The following is a 20130-nucleotide window of genomic DNA, read 5'->3' as shown; positions in this document are numbered from 1 at the left end:
AACCCAATAAAAACTGATGAAGAGATAATGAGACCACCGAAATGTATTTGGGGTCTTAATCAAAAAAGCTTTGTCTTATATAGATTAAACATAATTTGGTGGAATTAAATAATATGAATTATTTAATTCAAGAAAGAAATTCCGTTTGGTAGTGAACTTAAATTGTATGTACAACTAAACTTCTTTAAGTAGATAGAAATTTGTTATTTATTTTCTAGCTATTCAACTAACCATGAATTATGCTAAAACTGTTATCAGCTTGCTGGTTAAAGAAACATAGAATTCAATCATTCAATCGTTAATGAATAAATCATTGGGTGTTTATGAGCTTATGATTAGTTTTGGTCTGCTGCTTTAATATGCATAAAATGTGGTAGGAGGCACGCCACTAAGAATTAAACCACAACCAGAAAAATGAAGAAATCAAGTCATTAAATGTGGCAGAAACTAGTTCGGCTGTCATGTCACGCCTCATTAATGTGGCATTTGAGTGCAACGGTGGTGCATTTGTCGGTAACTTCGTTTAATTTGTTTAATTAATCAAAAACCATTTTGTTCATCAGACAGTCTACTCCAGTCACAAAAAAACTTTTTTATTGAGCTTTCAAAATGGTCAAACGAAACCTAATGAATGGGGGACCAAAACATATTTTTAATGGATGCAAAGTCATGAAATGTATTTCGATTTAAGCGCGTCAGCCACTTCTTCTTTATGTTTATTTTTATTTTTTATTTTATTGGAGATGGACTTATAAAATACATGGTTTATACTTATTACATATCACTGATATAAGGATGTAATTCAGGAAATGAGATCACAAAAGTCAAATTTTATTACCAACTATTTTGAAATAAATCTTGTTGAACATGGAAAGTTCGCAGTATTTCTGCATATTCACCTTGTGGACATGTTCGCAATTCATATTTTATTATTGATATTAGAAAGTGTTTCAATTGATTGCCCCCGAATCAAATTCCTAATCAATTAACCAATCCCACTCGCTTGACTGCCTACAAATGTCACTTTCTGGTATAACATACAAATCTGTACACCTTGCCCCTGTACAATTTGTTTCTTGTTTTCTCATCAATTACTGCCTGGAGCAGGAGATACTATCTAATTCCAACGACGCCTGCCATCGACCGGTTTAAGTTTCAAATTATTAATTCCATTCAAATACTAAAATTGTGTGACGACTGAAACTGGTCGCTTAATTTGGAATTAACAAAAAAAAAATATTCTTCGCACATTTTATTTAACCTTACTCTACTTTGCCATAATCTCAAAAAACAACTTATTTAGAGGTGTTAAGATACAAATATTAATTTTCCAAATTAAGTAATATTTAAAGTCAACGAAGCGTAAAATAAAAAACCTGCCGGAAGCAAGAGTATCACCTTGCAAGTATTTAACAATCTCTAATACCCTGTTCCAGATATGGACATATGCTGTTACCAAACTAATCTGCAGCAGGTGGAATACTCGTTCCGACATTATTGTTAATCTCTTCGATTATTAATAAAGCTGTGATACTGCCATTCAATGCATATGAATGCGAAAATAATCCATGGTAAAGTGCCACCCCAGATATTAACGTTTAATTAATTGGTTTGAATGTTAAATAGTTGACTTATTGCCAGCATTAATCTAAAACTTAGCTAGTGAAAAGAAAGTAAAAAAATATTGATTGGAATTTTAAGTTGAATGCGAAACATTAATATAGCTTTTCACTGATGCTAATATATTGTTTTCTTACCAAATATATTACCTTTTTTTCATTTTCTGTCTTCAATATTTTTGAACAATTTGTAAAACTTCCTGGTCGCTTTTCATGAATCAATTTTCACTCTCCAATATTACGGAGTTCATTATTAAGAAAATGTCAAGGCTTTAAAGCCTTATGAACGACTCACATGTTTTGAGTTATTCATCGTGCAGTTTTAAAAACTATGACTAAAACGAATACACATTGCTATTATCGCTTAAAAATTTTTCAAAAGGCCTCAAAAAAAACATACGGATATATTTGTGTTTAAATAATTTTAATCAATTTACATTTATAGGGATTTATTTACATCGGCTGCTCTACGCATTGCGTATACGCAGCGTGCCCGCAAGTGGTCGTTCACTGCTCTCCCAACGATCTCGTTGCTCGCTGATAGTAGTAGCCACTGTGGCGGTTGCTGTAGGCAGTGGGTGGCACCGAAACCACACGGGTGGTGGCCGCCGGGGCAGTGGTGCCCACCAGAGTGTCCAGATACGATCGCTGGTAGTTGTCCCTGGTCGCCTTGCTGGGCGGGAAGGCCTCGCCCTGATTGAGAGCCGTGAATGGATTTCGGGCCGCATAGTTAACGATTCCGCCGAGTTCGAACTTAAAGGGCGATTTGGTGGTAAGGGGCGTGGTCAGCGCCGGACTGGTGAAATACGTCTGCAGTGCATTCGTCGAGGTCTGACCGTGGGTATTATAAACGCCATAGTTCAGCAAACTATTGTGAGTGGGTGGTGCGGGCAGGGCAACTCGATGACCCAAAAGGGAGTTTCCAGCGGGCAGTTCCAGCCTCACAATTCGATTGTTAAACTCATTGGGATTCAGGTTCTTCAGGAAGAAGCGGTGGAACTTCGAGGAGATGGCATAGATCACACCCGGCTCCGATTTTGTAGTGGTTATATCGGCCACAAACTGCAACTGATCGCGATCGAAGGCCAGCACGGATTGCTGATTGGTCGTTGGATTCCACGAGGCGATGGCTGTCTCACTCATGGGACTGAAGATCAGACTGCTGTCGAAGGGCGAAACGGAGAGTCCAATGCCCTGGGAACTCTTCTTGCCCACCAGCTTCACATCCAACATCTTGTTATCTGGCAAGGGACCCGCACGCAGGACATTCTTGTGCACGGAGAAAACTCTGAAAAATATAAGGAGTTTGTTTCAGTTTAAAATGTTACTCTTTTTACAATAAAACATTCAGAACATTTAGAAACTTTTAGAAATCTTAAAGGCCTTTAAAGTAAGCTTACAAATATTGCAAACAATTATTATATTTGCAAATTTTATGCAGGAATTTGTAACTGACCTTAAATATTTGAGAATCCAACTTTTAAACTACTTTGAATTATAATACAATCATTTACTAGTTTTTTTCCGACCAAGCACAAATTTTGTTTAATGAGTTTTGAATTTATTTAATGCTTATTATTTAAACCAACATTAACCTAACATTGAAATTTGAAAGTAAGAAATGTAAGGCATTATAAATAATAACTCTTTGCTGAAAATACGTGACCAATTATTTTAAGTCAATCTTTATATATTTTGAGGGTCTTGTTTACTTGTTTATGATGGCTGAATTATTTACTGTCTTACTCTGTTTCGTATAACAAGTAGCTAATCCAAAAACAATGTTTTATATGTTGTTCAGCTGATAGTAATATTTTTAAAAATGTAAGCAAACGTTTTTAGAGATTACTCACCTATCGGTGGCCAAGGGCTGGAAGTAAACCACTCCGGTGCGCTCATCGAAAGTTATCCCAACTACGCCGTCCATCAGGACAAAGCGATCGTTGAGGATCTCCGACTGGGCGAAATCCGGATCGGGATACATGGCCGGATGCGAGACCCGCCAGGTGACGTCCTTTCCACTATCGTACACAATGATTCCCGGTTCAACGGTGTCCGTAATATAGACAAATACATCGTCGCATCCCTTCGCCGTCGTCTCATCGATCACCATGTTGGTGAAGAGGGACTCTCCTCGCAGGACCTCCGGGGGGAAGTCGATTCGACGCACCACTCGATCCGTGGCCAAGTCCACCACCAAGATCTTCGGTGGGCAGGTGATTTCGTAATCCTCCAGGGAACGCGAAATTCCCGCATCCAACAGCCAAATGCGATTGCAGGAATCCAGACGCAGTCGGTAAACCGAGGTCAAGACGAGATCGCTGCAGTTGAAGTCACTGCGTCCGGTGTTGGAGAAGGACCAATCGGGAAAGGCCTGCAGGGTGGGGGAATCCCCGAACTGGGCCTTGGACACCCAACTCACAGTCGAGGGTACGCCCGAGAAGAGCTTTGGTGTGGCCACAAATATACGATCATCCGTGACGGCCACTCCCGTGATGAGAACATTTTGCGGGTTATAGAAATTGGGATCGGTGATTGGCGCCTGGGGCTGGAAGTTGTAGCGCAGGAGCTTCCACTGCTTGGCCGCCTGCAAGCCAGGACCTAGAGCCTGGCTAACCGGCGACCAAAGGACCGCGCAAACCACTCCAACGAGGATGCGAAACATGGCAAGATGGGAGCTGTGAAATAGCAAAGATACCAAACCAGAATTACTTGATGTTGCAGTCACTGCCGGACCAGAATTTAAACTGCTGCAATTCAGATTTTGCAGTGGCTTATCTATCATTTCTATTTCCGGACTTTTTGCCGGACAATCGTCAAGAGGGGAAATCGGAATCAGAAATTTTCCCAACATAAAAATCACTGCTTATTGTCTTGATCATTGAGAATATTGAAAAGCATGAAGCAGAAAGTATTATTTGTTACTTTAATAACTTCATTATTATTGTAAAAACCTTCTTGTATAGAATTAACATCAACATAACTAATTTTGAATTCAAATGCACCTAATTGTTCGTTTAAAAAATAATTTGAAAAATCCAATTGAAGATTTTTATACCAAAAATTTGAAATGATTTTTGATTTTAATTCTATTATAAATTCGCAATCCTTATATCTTTTAAACTTTAAAAGCTTCTTAATTGTGATTATTTCTCTGGACTAACATCAGTAAGTTCTTCTTTTTATTCTTTTTATACTGTTTATTTACGATCTTTAATAATTTTTTTTAGTGTAAAATCTTTGGGAACCACAGCATTGAATGAATAATCAATCAGTAACGTACCAGGGACCCTAATTCGTGCTATTGAATGAATTAAATCCAAACGATTATCACGTCGTTCTAGCAATGGCAGATGATGTATTTTTAATGGGTAATTTACAATCTGCATACAATGCCGTAACCTATTTCATAGAATTCCCAGCCAATTCCATTAATCTAAATGGAACCAGTAAGGCAATAGACTTCATTGTCATATCAAAGCCCTTTCAATCTAGATGCAAGTATGGATATTGGCGGTGATACAGATTGCATGTAAATGTGCCAATTCCGGTGTCGATGCCGGTATGCGGATTGCAGATTGTGGATTGCAGACTGCAAAACGCGGAGTGGGCTTGGCGATTGTATTCAAATGAGTTCGCATTGCAGCCGGGTCAGTTTAGACGTCCCATGTGTGCAGAGATTGAAGTGTCCGTATCCATCAGATACTTGCGCTTGCATTTGCGGCGTGCTTTAATTTCTCACGCCAGTGGTATCCCACTCGCCGTCACGATCTCAATACCCGGTTGCAAGAAATGCACTGAGAAAAATTATAAATAACCCTAACAGTGTTTCTCCGTTTCGAATACACCCAGCGCAACCTGACTCCTAATTGGATTTAAATATATTTATTGCACTTAGTTGATTGTGCGAGTCCTACCATTAACTTGATGTATGTTTTGGTTTTACTAAAGATATTAAATTTACACAAGTTATTAATGTTAAAATATCGATTGTAATTTCAAATCTAATAACACATTTATTCCTTAGTGTCTCTTTTCAATTAAAACATATAAGTTTCTGATTGGTTTACTCGCAGTGTACCATCAAAACGCATAGGTTTTTTAATTGCCAAGCGAGCTTTGGCACTGTAGAGACATAAGGAACTGACAGTTTAATTTTGAAAGAGACCCTGTTTGACATTTGAATATTTCGACCAATTGGCTCTGGGCAGTTGTCTCTGATTTCGCTCAAATCATATACTATTAACTGCCGGAGCCAACTCCCAGACTCGTTTGGATTTGGCAAATTGCAGACAAACATGGCTAACGTGAGGCTTGAAACTTTCATTGGCGCGTGCCACGATAAGCAGTTGAAGATAATTGAATTTTTGTAATTTCCAGGCTAGCAACTGGCATTTGATAAATTACATTAAAAAAAAGAAAAGCTAAAGTCAAGGCTGATCTCGGCTTCACACACGCATGAGAGTGATTTATTTCTGAGTACTTGTGCACTTTACATAACACTTGTGCAACACCAAGCGGAAATTCGAGCAATTTCCCAAAACTATATAAAATAAAGAAAATGAGTGAGAAGAAGAAAACTTGATGGGGCTTTTTGTCACAAGTATGGGCTCACAAGCGGAACAAACCGTTTACAATGAGTTTACAAGTCAAGAGTTACAAGCTGCAAAACGCGAAGCCACTTTTACATGTTGTTATAATTATTTTTTGACTGAAGTGCGCATTTCGGTTAAAAGCCATTCATGATGATGAGAGCTACGGCAGCCCAATAAAATTTCGCTTAATTTTCGTTTAATTTGTCTATTAAATTTGAGCACGAAGCTGTTCGAAAGCGTATGCTGAAAATAAATTGGCTGCACGATAGAAACCTCTTGAGAAAATTATTAAATACTAGTTTTTTAATAAAAGCTTTGGCTGAGTAAACTTTTATAAAATTTTCAATTTTGCTTTGTAGACATGCAGCTTTAATCAATGTAATTTAAAATTAAAAAGGTAAGTGCTATCGTTTTTAAAATCTTTAAATTGCCTAATTTTTTTCTAGATCTTTTTTTTATTAACCTATTTAAACATATTTTGAACCATTTTAATTTAAGTATGTCAATACAGCTTGACAATCATTTAGCAGGGAGAATCATTATGATTTAAGCTACGACATGTATTCAACGAATCATGTTAATTAAATACAACATAAAAACAAAATCAAAATGCTATGAAAGCTTAGGTCCAAAATAACCTTTAAACAATGGCATAATTTGCTTTATTAAAGCATTTCAAACATAAATCTTTTTGGAGACAATTGGACTAACAAAAGAAATGTATACAATATGGGCCAGATTTTGACAGGCCATTTATTAATTGGGGTCCCTTTGAAAAAGTGCCATAGCCAGCTGTGATGCAACAGTAATGTGTGATTCCCCTTGGACGCCAGAGGCCAATTAAGAAAAATAACTTCAACCTAGTTGCACTAACTAGTACTACATACTCTGCGGCTCATATAGAGCTATTTGGTCGTGTGTTGCCTTATCTGAATCACAATGTTTTGCACCTTGTCGCTCAGCAAATTCTCACGCGTTCCACAATGGACATGAGACCGAAAATGTTTAATCACAATTGAGTTGTACTATGATTCCTAGATCTTATTTGAATCGGCTATTTTTGGTGTTCTCATAAAACATAAGACTGCTGCGAAGTTGAGTGGAAGGCACGTTTGCCGAAGGTTGATTAACACCTGCTTGTAAATTTCGTATTTTTGCCAGCGGCGGAAAAGGTCGCTGTGTCAGCTTCCTTAAAGCCGAACAGATATGTATACAAATATGCGGTCATAAATCCAGTCTAAATCAGCAGTCACGTAGAGGTAACTGCACTTCGCGGCGTCGATCGATTTTAATTGGGCCCAAAATGTATCACAAAAAATAAAATGCGTTTGCCAACAAAACTTAATTAACACAGTTCCGTTCTCCGGCTGCGGCTTCTTTTGGCCACACACCAAACTAAAGCACTGACACACGCGATCGGGGCATTTGGCTAATAACTCACAACTGTGCAACCGAATACCCTTGGCTGTGGCTATTGATTTGCCAATTTAACCGATGGGCTCTATATGCTTCTTTTTCGATTATTATGGTGAGAGTGGCATTGGCAACGCCTCGCCAGTTAACTAAATGCACGGCAATTTGCACTTTAACCGTTAGAAACTGCACTTCGCGACGTTGTAGCAATTGCCGCGTTCGTTGCCTAAGTCTTTTGTTTTGTGGCCAGGCCAATTTGCGGTTCATCTGGCATTAGCTTACTTTGATACACTTTGGAGCTTGCTTGAGCTGGTTGTTGTGTTGAGAAGTTGCTGCTTTATTTTATTTTATCTTTGGCCGCAGCTACTGCTTTTGTTTTTACTGATCGCGCGACACGTCTGAGCGTTGCGGTTGCCGATTAGCGACTGCGTTCCGTTTGCCAGGCGCACCGAATTTTATAAGAGTTGGTTGTTTGTTGTTTGACTTTACTACAATGTTAGGCGCCTCCTGCTGCAAGCCTGCAGAGCAACTCTTATACGTTCGGATATTCAGAGCAGCTATTCTTCGTGGCACACATCGCTCATACGCTCTGTTGTGCCTGCTTCCGCACATTTGCATCAAAGCCTCCGAGTTATGACTGCTTGTAACTCGACAGCCAATTGTTGTAATTTAGTTGTTATTCGCAGCGGCATTTGTGTTTTCTCTCTTTACAAGTTCATTATCGCTATCAACATTCTCGTGAATTTCGGTATTTATATCAGCATATCAGCGCCTGTTTTTGTCAATGGAGAGTCCATTGTACCGCATGGTGATGATGCGGAATTTAAGGTAAACAGACAGTTATAAATTAAATGTACTCGGGGCCAATAAAAAACGCACAACCAGTTAGAAAGGCCTGTTCAGCTTAAATGAAGATTTGTTTTATGCATATTTTGGGAATACACAATACGGCATTGGAATTTTCAGTAATTGCCCAGTCAAATTTAAGATTAATATTCCACCTTCTGTTGAGTATGTGAAATGTTTTCAATGGAGTGAACTGAGAATATAAAAGCCTGCATACTATATTTCAACTTTCAGAGCCCTGCAATTGATAAATAATTGTCCAACCATGTAGAAGATTTATATTCCGCCTTCTTAAAGTATAAATATGTATATTTTAATAGCATACTAGCTGGATTTTCATCAAAGCTGCATTTCAATTTTCATTGATTGCCCAACCAATTGCCTCTGAGATTTATATTCCGCCTTCTGTTGACTATATTTAATTAAAATTATTTAAATTTATACCCTTTCATATAACTAGTTGTTGGTGCAGGACAGGTGCTAGAGCTTAGCACACAGACTGGATTTCCATCGGAGTTGTCCAACTGGGCTGAACTGGAATCGAGTTTCATAACATGCATGCAGGAACCCATTTACATTTGACCAATATTGGAGCCAGTGAAAGCCCAAGAGTTTAACAGGCGGCTCTTTTGAGGGAGCCAACATGTTTGCTCCCAATTGAAAATGGAAAGTACTCCGAGCGATTTGAATTTCGGTCTCCAATTGAAAATCCAAATCCCAAAATGTTCTCTGCCGACGATTTTCGTTCGTTCAGCTAACCCAAAAAACGTGAAAAGCCCCACTTAAAAGGGGTTATGCAAAAAAGGTGACTGCAGCAGCCAGATTGAAACTGGTTTGCGGGCAGAATTAGCCAAGTTAGCATTAACTGCCTTGGATCTGTATTTGTTTGCATTGTGACACATGGAATTTGTTTACTTGCTCGAAATAACCAATGCGTGGATGGGTGCTGACTTTTGGGGCATTATCATGGGATGATTACTCTAATTAGCACGTGTAAATTCCCTGCTTTTGGGCCGAGCCCGTTCGACATTCACTTTGTTATCGGCTTTCATTTGTTTCACTCACTCTGTTTAATTGGCGTATTTTCGGAGAACACTTGGACCGACGCAAATGCCAAGTTACGATCTAAATAAGCACTTATGTAGTACCGGTTCTAAGAACGCCGGTTCAAGGCTGTGGCCAATGTCAGCCGATATGCTTAGCAGTGATATAACCGAGTAATCCGAATCCGATGTTACGACATGTATGTAAGCCGGCCGGAAACGTAGGTGGCCTGTGTGCCTGTCCCGAGGCAATTCGCGGCTATCAAAACTATCACAAACCTCACAGTTTCCTTTCACAACAAACGCCCTGGACCGATGATCATTAGCCGTTTGGCTGGCCGTTTCGAAAGTAACCAATCCGCGGAGAAACAAAATCTGAGGCAGGTCTGCTGTGGCCACTCGCTCCATATGACTCGCTCCAGGTGACGATGAACACTTGAAGATTAATAGCCGCAACGCCTTGTGACGCCTGAAGACCACACACTGAAAAAAAAATAGGTTTGCAACTGTCATTGCCGAGAATTTTGTGTCTTAAAATCACTCATGATAAATTCTGAATACGTTTATTAGAGGGTCTATATACATCACATCATATACTTAACAACAAAATACTTTCAGAATTCTTTGAACTGGTTTTAAAAGACAGTGAAAGGCTTGAACCGAATAAGTTATTTGTCTATAAAATTTGACTTATCTTGACAAATATATAAGTTAATGAAAACAATGGTGGTTAAACGTATAATTAACTCAGTTTAATTTAGCATCCTGAATCTATATGTTCAATAAATTTTTAAATAAATTACAAATTAAATATAGAAAGTCCCTCCTCTAAAGCTTTCATAATAAATTAAACTAATATTTAAAGAAATTTGAAAATTGATAGAAATGCACATAAACAACCAAGTGGACTAAACATAAAATGTCTTCATTTATAATTCCAACATTAGTTCTTGAGTTGAAATAAAAGACCTCCAAGTATAAGTATGGTAATTTTAAAATGATTATAAATTTGTTCTCCATGTACCTTAAAGCAATAATAACATATCTCCTCTTATTGTGTCCATTACGAAATGAACTTTAAATATGTTTCAAATTGAGGCTTTCTGGCTGTCCACTAGCATTCTCCAAATGCCTTGTCATCGTCAACGTGCAATTGCTTCATTTGCGCATTCTGTGCGCACAAATGTGAGTTTAATTGAATCAATCTGAGGCACCGGAGGCAGCTCTATTCGCCTGTTGACAGTTTCATTACCGGCTCTGTCATCGGCGACAAGGTCTTGATGAATTTGGTAATCATTTCGGCCATTTAGGTGGGCCTGGGACCTTTGAGGCTAAACATTCTATGTGCCGGAGTTTCAATCAACTAATATCGCGATCAGCACTAATTTTAAGCGCTTTTAATGGGTCCGCTTTAGTGCTTGCCTTTTGATTTTCCATAAGTGCAGACCATAAAACCAATTAGGCCAATGTGGCTTGAAGGCTCCACCTCCGCAGAAGGTGTGTCAATAGCCGGTTTCCCACAGACAGGCACAAAGGTAGAGCCACAACTGCTTTGTATTATTTTGAGTGGCGCATACTTTCGTTTTCCGTCGATTGTGAATACCACCGGATTATCAATATCCTCCAATAATATTCAAGCACCATACTGCGGTTGGAGAGTTATTATTACTCGACCATTTGCCCAATAAATCAGTCTTGAGTATATATGGCCACTAGTTACCCATATAAACACAAAAAAAATAAGTCATATTTTTTATTAATGAAAATCACTGTTACAATGAACCTTAAAACTATTTATGGGTACCTTTTTGAAATTGTAAAAGCTATAATTTTTTTTTCTGTTTTTTTCATTGGTTTTTTTTAAGATAAAATGAAAGGTTAATAACCGATTAAATATATCGTTTTAAAAGATTACGATTTTGCGAACTATTCAAGTTTGATCTTGATCTTTATCTTTTTTTTCGGTGCACTTATGATTTTTTCTATTCTCGTGACGAAGGTCGGCACCATGCCAAAAGTGCTGCAACTGACTCCGACTTTGACGCCTGTGGCCAATGCGAAGTATAGCAGACTGAACTGATCCGATATAGTATATAATGGAGACAGAGGGGTCGCAGTGAGCTGGACATGCATGCTGGCTTTGTTTTCAAACGTCAAACTAATAAATTGCCCACAATACACGCTTCTGGCATAACGAAATTCGAATACCTTTTTTCAAATGAGTCACCCAAATGTTTCCATGCTATGGGCACCATCATAAATTGCAGCATAAATATAAAGTGGTAAATTTAAGGATAACTTTTATTTCGCCTTATCAGCTAAAAAGTATATTTATAAAATCGTTATTTTTAAAGTATAAACAATTCTATGTAGATTTAAAGTATAACGACTTTTGACAGGTTAAATTTAGAATTGCTAAGAAAACGTCTACACAATTGGCCCAGTTCATAAGTCACAATCAAACCACAACAAAAAATGCTAAGTGCTATGTTAAAAGAGTAAAAAAAAAGAAAAAATAATTTACTTTTGTACTTATTCGTTTATATATTCAAAAATAAAAAACAAGTATATTTCATTTGTGCTTTGGCAAAATATGTTTTCAACCGATTACCATACTGACTAGGCAAGTGATTTTTCGTTTTATTTTGTGATGCATGCATAGCTATATCAAATTATTTAATTTATTATTAATTAAAGATTTGGCGGGCAGACATAACAAAAACCGTCACCAACTCGATTTACTCGCATAGTTAATGAATTTCGAATATTTAACATACTTAACATATTTTGTAGCTCATGACCACAGAGCACAAACTGGCTCAACTTTTACTACCATTGGGACAAAATCAAACTTCAATGATTGCCTTATTGGAAAATTATTCAATTGAATTGGAACTAATATACATAGTTCTAGCAGCAATCTTATATTAATTGAGTCTTGATTGACTAATTTGATGTCTGTTTACTTTTAATAGTTCCTATTAATTATTGGTTTGTCTTAATTATCTGAAGGTGGTAATAAAAATCTTGCAACTATGTATGTGTACGAAATGTAATGGTAATAAACCAATACAATGTATGGAAATTAAATTTTACGATTTGCGCAATGAAATCCAGTTAAAAATGCGTTTATGAAATATGTTGCCGGCCAAGAGATAAATAAAAATGAGGGCAATTTGCTGGATTCAAAATTTCAGTGCCCACCAACATTTTGCGATTGCATTGCATGTGGTCGTGTATCTTGTTTTTTCTTTTCAGCACACGCGCTTTATTCAATTTGTTTTTTCTTTCCAATCCGGTGCGATGTTATTTATGAGTCCAAAATGTCAGGCCTTGTTGTTCCCGCTGGTAGCGAGACTTCAACTTTAATGTCAACTGGGTAAGGCTCTAACCAACCATGTAAAGGAATGGCCTAAGTTTGGCTGGCTCTGCTCGAATTTATCCGGTGAAAAATGGCAAGTTTGTACCAAAAAAAACGTAGAGAAAATAGCGACAAAAATAAGAAAAAAAATATATAAAAAATAAGGACGTTTTTTACCTTTAATTTTTTAAATTAAGAATAGTTATCTATTAAGTGAAGAGTTTCTGTGCATAAAATAGACTATAAGATTAATAAAGACAACATTTAAACAAAGTAAATTAACAGCTAATAAAAGACTACATATTAATCATAAATGCTTGAACAATTTTGAATTGTAGAAGTATGGGCTTTGGCTTATTTAAAATATTTCTAATAAATATTTAGCCCATAAGTCAGCAACAAAATAGCTAAAATGCTAACACTGAGTTGGACTGACTGGAGTTGCAGGCAGAGTAGCATATTGGCTCGAAAAGATTTCAGATAAGACTTGTCGCAATTCAATTGGAGCGTCAGCGCTATGACGAGGCCATAAAAAACGTGGCCTAAACAAACAAACCAGGCGGAATGGGGGAAAATATATTTCATGCCCAACAGTCACAGCTGAGGGGCCAAATCAGTCCAGAGATTGAAAAATTAACATAATTGCAGTATAATAACAGAGCCGGTCCCTCGAGACTGGGAGTGCGTTACTCGCCCAGAAGGGGCGTGGTCTGTGGGCGTGGCACATTCAGTCGCTATCGGCATGTCCACACCTGAGCACCGGTTTTGGTTAGCGACCTTGCTGCTCCTCTGGAGTTTGCAGTTCGGAGTCCACGGATTCGGAATCAATCTGATGAAGGTTCAATCTGAGGACAAAGGGCAGCAAGCTTGCATCCTGGCTTTGCTCCGGAAATATTTCGATTCCGGGGATGGACTCTCCGGCTCAGTGCTCTGCTTCAATCGAAACTATCAGTTACACAATATCCAGGAGCAGTTACTAAGAGGCATGAACTCATACGGACAGTATCCATGGAGCCTTTTGATAACGAACTCCAGGGAGGGGGGTTCTTCGTCATCCAAGGTCCTGTTGAACGAGAAGCCGCAGTGCTATTTCCTCATCGTCGAGAGTCTAGAGGACGAAGATCTGGACGACATAATCGAGCACTGGAAAACCATGGTCAACTGGAATCCCCTGGCCCAATTCGTCGTTTATCTGGCCAGTTTGGAAGAAACGGAGGAGGAGATGACTGACCTAATGGTTGAATTGCTCCTTACCTTCATAAACAAGAAGATCTTCAACGTGAATGTCATTGGCCAGAGCGAAGAAAACAATTTCTTCTATGGCAAGACCGTATTTCCCTACCACCCGGATAACAATTGCGGAAATCGGGTTATATCTGTTGAGCTACTGGATGCCTGTGACTATCCTGGCGATGAAAAGGATAATGAGGACGAGGACTACGACGAAGGTGAAGGCGATGGAAGCCAGGAGAACGGGGCAGAGTCTGTCAACAGTCAAGAAAATTCTAAAGATCAGGAAAATGAGGTTTCAAAAAATAGCAGAGAAAGTGGAGAAACTGGTAGCGATGATAAGGAAACCGAACAAAGTGAAGAAAAAGACAATGAATATGGTAATAAGAGCCTAGAAAAAAGCAAAGAAGTTAGTGCTAACGAAAACTCAGATGATAAAGAGGCTGATTTAAGTCAAGAACAGGAAGATATCGATGATGGAAATCAAACAAATAAAAGTGCAGAAAAAAATGAAGGCAAAAAAGAAAGCGAAGAAAGTGTTATCATAAGTCAAGAAGATAATGATGATTCTAAACATCAAGATTACGAACTGAGTAACGAGACGAAATATCAAAGAAATACCAATTATTCAGAATCCCTGTCTAACGATAGTAATGAAAATGTATATGATACTTCAGCAGAGACAACAAACGACGATAAAACTGAAAGTTCAACTGAAAATGGAACAGATAATGAGGAACTTGAAAATAATTTAAATGCCAACTCTTCAGAGCCGGAAGTAACTATCGAGGAATTCTATCGGGCAAAGTTTGAGGATAAATTCCCTCGCGATCTCAGTGGATGTCCTCTAACAGCATCCTTTCGTCCTTGGGAACCATATATTTTTCGAAACAGTGAAGAGGAACCCGTGGAGGACATCTACTACGGCATTCAATCGGATGGGGACGACTACAACGACACTTCCCCCAGTTATGGGGGAACGGATGACGAGAGCTATGGTTACCCGGAAGAGGACGGTGGCAATCCCATCCCTGACACCAATGTCCAGACCAGTGAAAAGCTCAAGTTGAGTGGAATTGAGTACCAAATGGTACAGACTATTGCCGAGCGTTTGCACGTAAACATCGAACTGCAGACCGAAAACAGCAATTTGTACCACCTTTTTCAGCAGCTGATCGATGGGTAAGTATTAAATTAAATAAACAAAATAATACAACAAAATATTAGTTAATTTTCAAAGTCAATGATATTTTTGATATTTCCTGAAAAGTTTTATGTTTATATTGTATTCATTTTTGTTTTTAATCTTTTATTTCTTGTGAATACATTTTTTAGCATTTCATTTATATTTTTGTAATATTATTATAAATAATTGCAGAGAAATCGAGATGATTGTGGGTGGAATTGATGAGGATCCCAGCATCAGCCAGTTTGTATCCAGTTCCATCCCGTATCACCAGGACGAGTTGACATGGTGCGTGGCAAGGGCAAAGCGCAGACATGGTTTCTTCAATTTCGTGGCCACTTTTAATGCTGACGCGGGATTTCTGCTCGGACTCTTTGTGGTTACATGCTCTCTGGTGGTTTTAATGGCCCAACGTGTTTCTGGTTTCCGTTTTAGTAATCTGAATGGATATTTCCCCATTTGCCTAAGGGTTCTGGGTATCTTGCTCAACCAGTCCATTCGAGTGCAGGACTTTTCACTGACTTTGAGGCAACTATTTGGGCTCTCTTTTTTATGGGCTTCTTCTTCAGTAACACGTACCAGAGTTTTCTGATCAGCACGCTGACCACTCCCCGTAGTTCCTACCAGATTCAGACTCTGGAGGAGATATACATCAATCGAATGACCATCATGGGCACCTCCGAGAACGTACGTCACCTGAACAAAGATGGGGAGGTGAGTCAGTTCTGGTCAATGTCTATGTCTATAATGTTTCCGACATAATAATATATAAACTATTATTAACCCATTTCCAGATATTCAAGTACATTCGCGAGAAGTTCAAGATGTGCTATAATTTGGTGGACTGTCTCAATAATGCCGCTCAAAATGAACACATCGCAGTGGCTGTTTCACGGCAGCACTCCTTCTACAATCCGCGGATCCAACGAGATCGCCTCTACTGCTTCGATCGACGGGAATCCCTGTATGTCTACCTAGTGACCATGCTGCTGCCCAAGAAGTACCATCTGCTGCACCAGATCAACCCGGTGATCCAACACATCATCGAATCGGGACATATGCAGAAGTGGGCCCGCGACCTCGACATGCGGCGCAAGATTCACGAGGAGATCACCAGAGTGCGCGAGGATCCTTTCAAGGCTCTTACCTACGACCAATTTCGAGGTGCCATCGCTTTTTCCGGCGGACTTTTACTGGTGGCAAGCTGCGTCTTTGCCGTCGAATGGTGCTACGTTAAATATGCCCTTCGATCTAAAAGGAAAAGATTGGTCAAAAATGTGAAAGTGTTAAATAATCTATAAGCTCATTATCAAACATTTTCATTAGACAGAATAAAAAAAATGTTTAATCATTATTTTTATTTCCGTCGTTTTCAGCTTATTTATTTAAATAAAAGAATAGCATATGTTCCTAATAAGTTTGTGGAAAATATTTGGAAGCTGGATTTATTTTACTATGAAATCATTTTCTCATTCACATTATGCATTTCAAAAACTTTATTGTAATCTATTATTACTAATTATTTGCTTGACAAATAAAATAATAATTTTTGGCGCAGTTGTTATCGTACATGTGCTCCACATAGAGATCAATGCAGTGCTCTACTCCGTATAGATTATTTGGCTCTGTCCAAGCCCACTTCAAGAACGGAGCAATCTGACCGGTTGTGGAAGACATATAATGACCCTCGTCGCCCAGGTTGTTAATGTCTAGCCAGTAGTGCTCGTTGGAGATGCGTTTAGGATGTTGTTTGATGGCGGTAAACTCCTCCTCACTCTGGATACTGGCCAGAGTGCCGCCCATCCGCCGGCAAGAATTTCCAGCAGCATACCAATTCTTCTTATGGATTTCCTCGAAGTAGAAGTACCGGGATCCAATCTTTTGGAAGTTCTGCGGGACGGTTTTCTTAACCGATTCACCAGAATCCCGGCCCTGACTCGCAGCCATAAGATCCAGCAACGGCTAAGTCACCAAAGGATAGCACTGATCCTGTGGCGAAACTTCACGGCATTCCGTTGAGGTGAAGTAAACAATAAAAGCAAAAAGTAAAATATATGTGGTCTTTAGCATTTTGTATTTGAATAAGCACTGAGACCTCCCTCTTTTGGTCAGCAGTATTTATAGGCTGGTGATAAGAGCGATTAATATATGTGACCCAAACCGGATGTTAATGTTTCCAAATATTTTTTTTTATATTTTGTAGACTGATTATATGCCAAGCGTGTCACACTTGGCAGATAAGAAGAATAATGTATTGCAACAAAGAATGAAAAAAATATATGCAATTCGCATTATTTATGTTTCACATTCATAATGAGATTAGACTTCGAAGAAAGAAAAAGCGTTTACTCTTTTGAAGATACGGATTCTGCCAGAAAGTATGCAACAAGTTTTACCACCTGAGGGCTAGTTATACTAAAGTAGTAAAACTTCTATTCTAAAATTAGCGGACGCGTTTGATTTTTATTGATCACACATACGCCCTGTGCAAGTAAACATGTGCATTAAATGAATAGCATTAAATACAAATTAAATATTATAAATGTCCAAATTTTGTTCGAAAAGATTCATAAATATATGCTTATATATTAATATTTTCTTGGCACAATATTCAATTTAAAAATACAGTATTGCAATACATCGTGGAATGCAGTCTTGCTTGCTGCTGCACATAAAGAAAAAACAAATGGTTTTCATCTGGATATTAGCATGAAAATGCATTAAACTTTGGTGAGTAAATTTATATTTAGAGAATAAAGAATTGTTTACTTTAAAGACTTGTATTTTGTTAAAAATGAAGGTACACCAAACAAAATCAATTGAACGTAAGTAACGTTAAATAGATAACAAATTTGTTTTCTTGACTCTCATTTTTGAGATCATATTTTTTAGGTTTTAGTCCATTTTAACTAGTAGAATTGGGAAACTATCTGATATTTTCCTCCGTGTTCGTGCTTATATCCGCACTCATATCCGTACCCATAGTTGCTGGCGATGCGGCTGGTTGTCAGAAAAGCGAACAAGCGCGCACGCCGCCAACGTCAAGCTGTCGTCGGCATTCTCCTCCGTTGCTTGGCGCATCCTTAAAAGGTGGTGGCCCAATGTTCCGACCTGGCCTGTTCGCCGCTTTTTAGTTCTGGCCGGGCTGGTGCCTCCGCCCCTGATGGCTCTGCCCCAAACCAAATTTCGTATATGTGGCTTTCACAGATTTATATAAATAATATTTTCAGGCAGCACATTTGTTGCAGTATCATCAAATTGGCAGATTTGTGTTGTTGCTGGCCAACACAATTCAATCAGCTGCTAGCCAACTAATGTGGGCCGAAAATTGAAAAAAAAAACAAAATACACAGTCGTTAACATATATTTAGACGTATTTTTATATTATTGCTGACCAACTAGGCGTCATGGCAAACCGAGTGAATGGCGCCCAACAAGGCGTTGTGAAAATGTTTGCCGATTACTCAGCTAATAGTGGGGAAAATAGAGTGAATGAACGTATATATATTGGGGAAATTCTATATTTTTTTATACAAAATTATAAATGATTAGGTTAGTCCCTAAGTTTGGTAATGGCACAGAAATATATTAATAAAGTGCATCAAAAAAAAATTCTACTTTGAATTGATTATTGAATTGCTTGATCGAATAGCCACCTTATTAACCAACAGGGTACTCAATCAGACCTGTTAAGAAATTTCACTTCCTCACCTGCGATAACTGGCCAATCACATATTTATCTAAAATTAAATATAAGAATTTCGTGAGTTCTTAATTAAAAATAGAATTCCATACTCTAGATACGTTTCTGCGCGTAAGCGTCAAAGAATCTCTTGCAAAAACGTGAGAGCGCACGGTTTTCATTTTATTTATTTTTGCCTTTCCCTTGGATTTCCATCTCACACACAGTTTCCCCACCCACACACGGACTCTCCAAAAATGAGAGAGTTGTGTAAACAACAAACGCATTTTTCTTTTTTTGTTATTATTTTTAAAAATTCCCAGATCACCATATAAGTCAATTAAGAGTTTTGATCATTAACTGAATGGATTTTAATGATCTCGTTTGTGATTAATGAGAATGTGCCAAAAAAAAGAAAAGCCAAAGGAAATGTTAATGGGCAAATGAGTTGGGGCATTTTTAATTAATTTTAGTTTTGCCAAGCAAAATCTGGCAAATCTATAAATGCACTGTGCGCTCTATTAACAATTTCGGTTTGCGTTTATGGCTTTTGAGTCCCTAACCAGCTAACACACCCACCCACCCAACAACACAGCCCACACCCACAAAATTATGGCCGAGAGAATGCGGCGATATATAACTTTTGGTTTTGTTTTGAAATTCTTATTTCTAATTGCGAGTGCGTTCTCATCATCGCTGAGAGATTTCCATCGCAACCATGTATGGATTGGGCCAACGTGCAAAAGTTGATTAAAAATTAGACAAAACAAAAAACGAACACGGCATAGACACAACTACAGATACAGATACATCCGCAGCTGCAGACAAAGATACAGATACAGATGGAGAGCGAATGCTACGCCTACGATGGGGATGCTCCGATCCGGAGGATCTGCACGGTGTGTGAGTGTTTGTCTGTGGGTGAGCAATCGCGCTGTTGTTTACCATGGCGCTCAGTACCGTATGTTTCTCTGCTTCCCAGCCGCTACACTGATACAAAAATTAAAATACTAAAATTTAGCTGGAGTCCTAACCACGATCCAAACATTGTTACACTTCTAGGTCAGCATTGTGGTTATTATAATCGATTTTTCCAAGATTAACGTGCCTCTGGGTAAAAAAAATATTTTTATTAATGTTTAAAGATGGAAATAA

The 20130-nt window shown here is 38.4% G+C and overlaps 3 protein-coding genes across 3 annotated transcripts; 1 reads left to right on the top strand and 2 right to left on the bottom strand.

The window, feature by feature from the left end:
* Positions 1 to 2026: 2026 nt before the first annotated feature.
* Positions 2027 to 8047, bottom strand: LOC108038520 (major royal jelly protein 1). The gene is made up of 3 exons (XM_017115347.2): positions 7910 to 8047; positions 3473 to 4297; positions 2027 to 2907 (listed from the first exon to the last, which is right to left on the bottom strand). The coding sequence occupies exons 2-3, from the start codon at positions 4282 to 4284 to the stop codon at positions 2127 to 2129; spliced, it is 1593 nt and encodes a 530-aa protein (XP_016970836.1). The 5' UTR covers positions 4285 to 4297; positions 7910 to 8047; the 3' UTR covers positions 2027 to 2126.
* A 5572-nt stretch (positions 8048 to 13619) lies between these two features.
* Positions 13620 to 16594, top strand: LOC108038505. The gene is given in 5 exon segments (XM_017115322.2): positions 13620 to 14463; positions 14785 to 15289; positions 15486 to 15841; positions 15844 to 16007; positions 16088 to 16594. Coding segments are annotated over 5 exon segments (2376 nt in total).
* A 104-nt stretch (positions 16595 to 16698) lies between these two features.
* LOC108038504 (C-type lectin 37Db-like) lies at positions 16699 to 17363 on the bottom strand. Its single transcript, XM_017115321.2, has one exon. It carries the CDS (start codon positions 17238 to 17240, stop codon positions 16809 to 16811), a length of 432 nt encoding a protein of 143 aa, XP_016970810.2. The 5' UTR covers positions 17241 to 17363; the 3' UTR covers positions 16699 to 16808.
* Positions 17364 to 20130: the final 2767 nt, after the last annotated feature.

This window comes from Drosophila rhopaloa, unplaced genomic scaffold, assembly GCF_018152115.1.
Source record: "Drosophila rhopaloa isolate 14029-0021.01 unplaced genomic scaffold, ASM1815211v1 contig_167, whole genome shotgun sequence".
NCBI classification, from domain to species: Eukaryota; Metazoa; Arthropoda; class Insecta; order Diptera; family Drosophilidae; genus Drosophila; species Drosophila rhopaloa.
Note: the sequence above shows the minus strand (reverse complement) of the source record. Positions and strands in the feature narration are given on the sequence as shown.

Excerpts from the sequence above, each read along its gene's own strand:
- LOC108038520 (XM_017115347.2), bottom strand. The coding sequence starts at position 4,284 with ATGTTTCGCATCCTCGTTGGAGTGGTTTGCGCGGTCCTTTGGTCGCCG. Across the intron at positions 2,908-3,472 it reads CAGCCCTTGGCCACCGATAG|AGTTTTCTCCGTGCACAAGA; the intron begins GTGAGTAATCTC and ends TATATTTTTCAG.
- LOC108038504 (XM_017115321.2), bottom strand. The coding sequence starts at position 17,240 with ATGGCTGCGAGTCAGGGCCGGGATTCTGGTGAATCGGTTAAGAAAACC.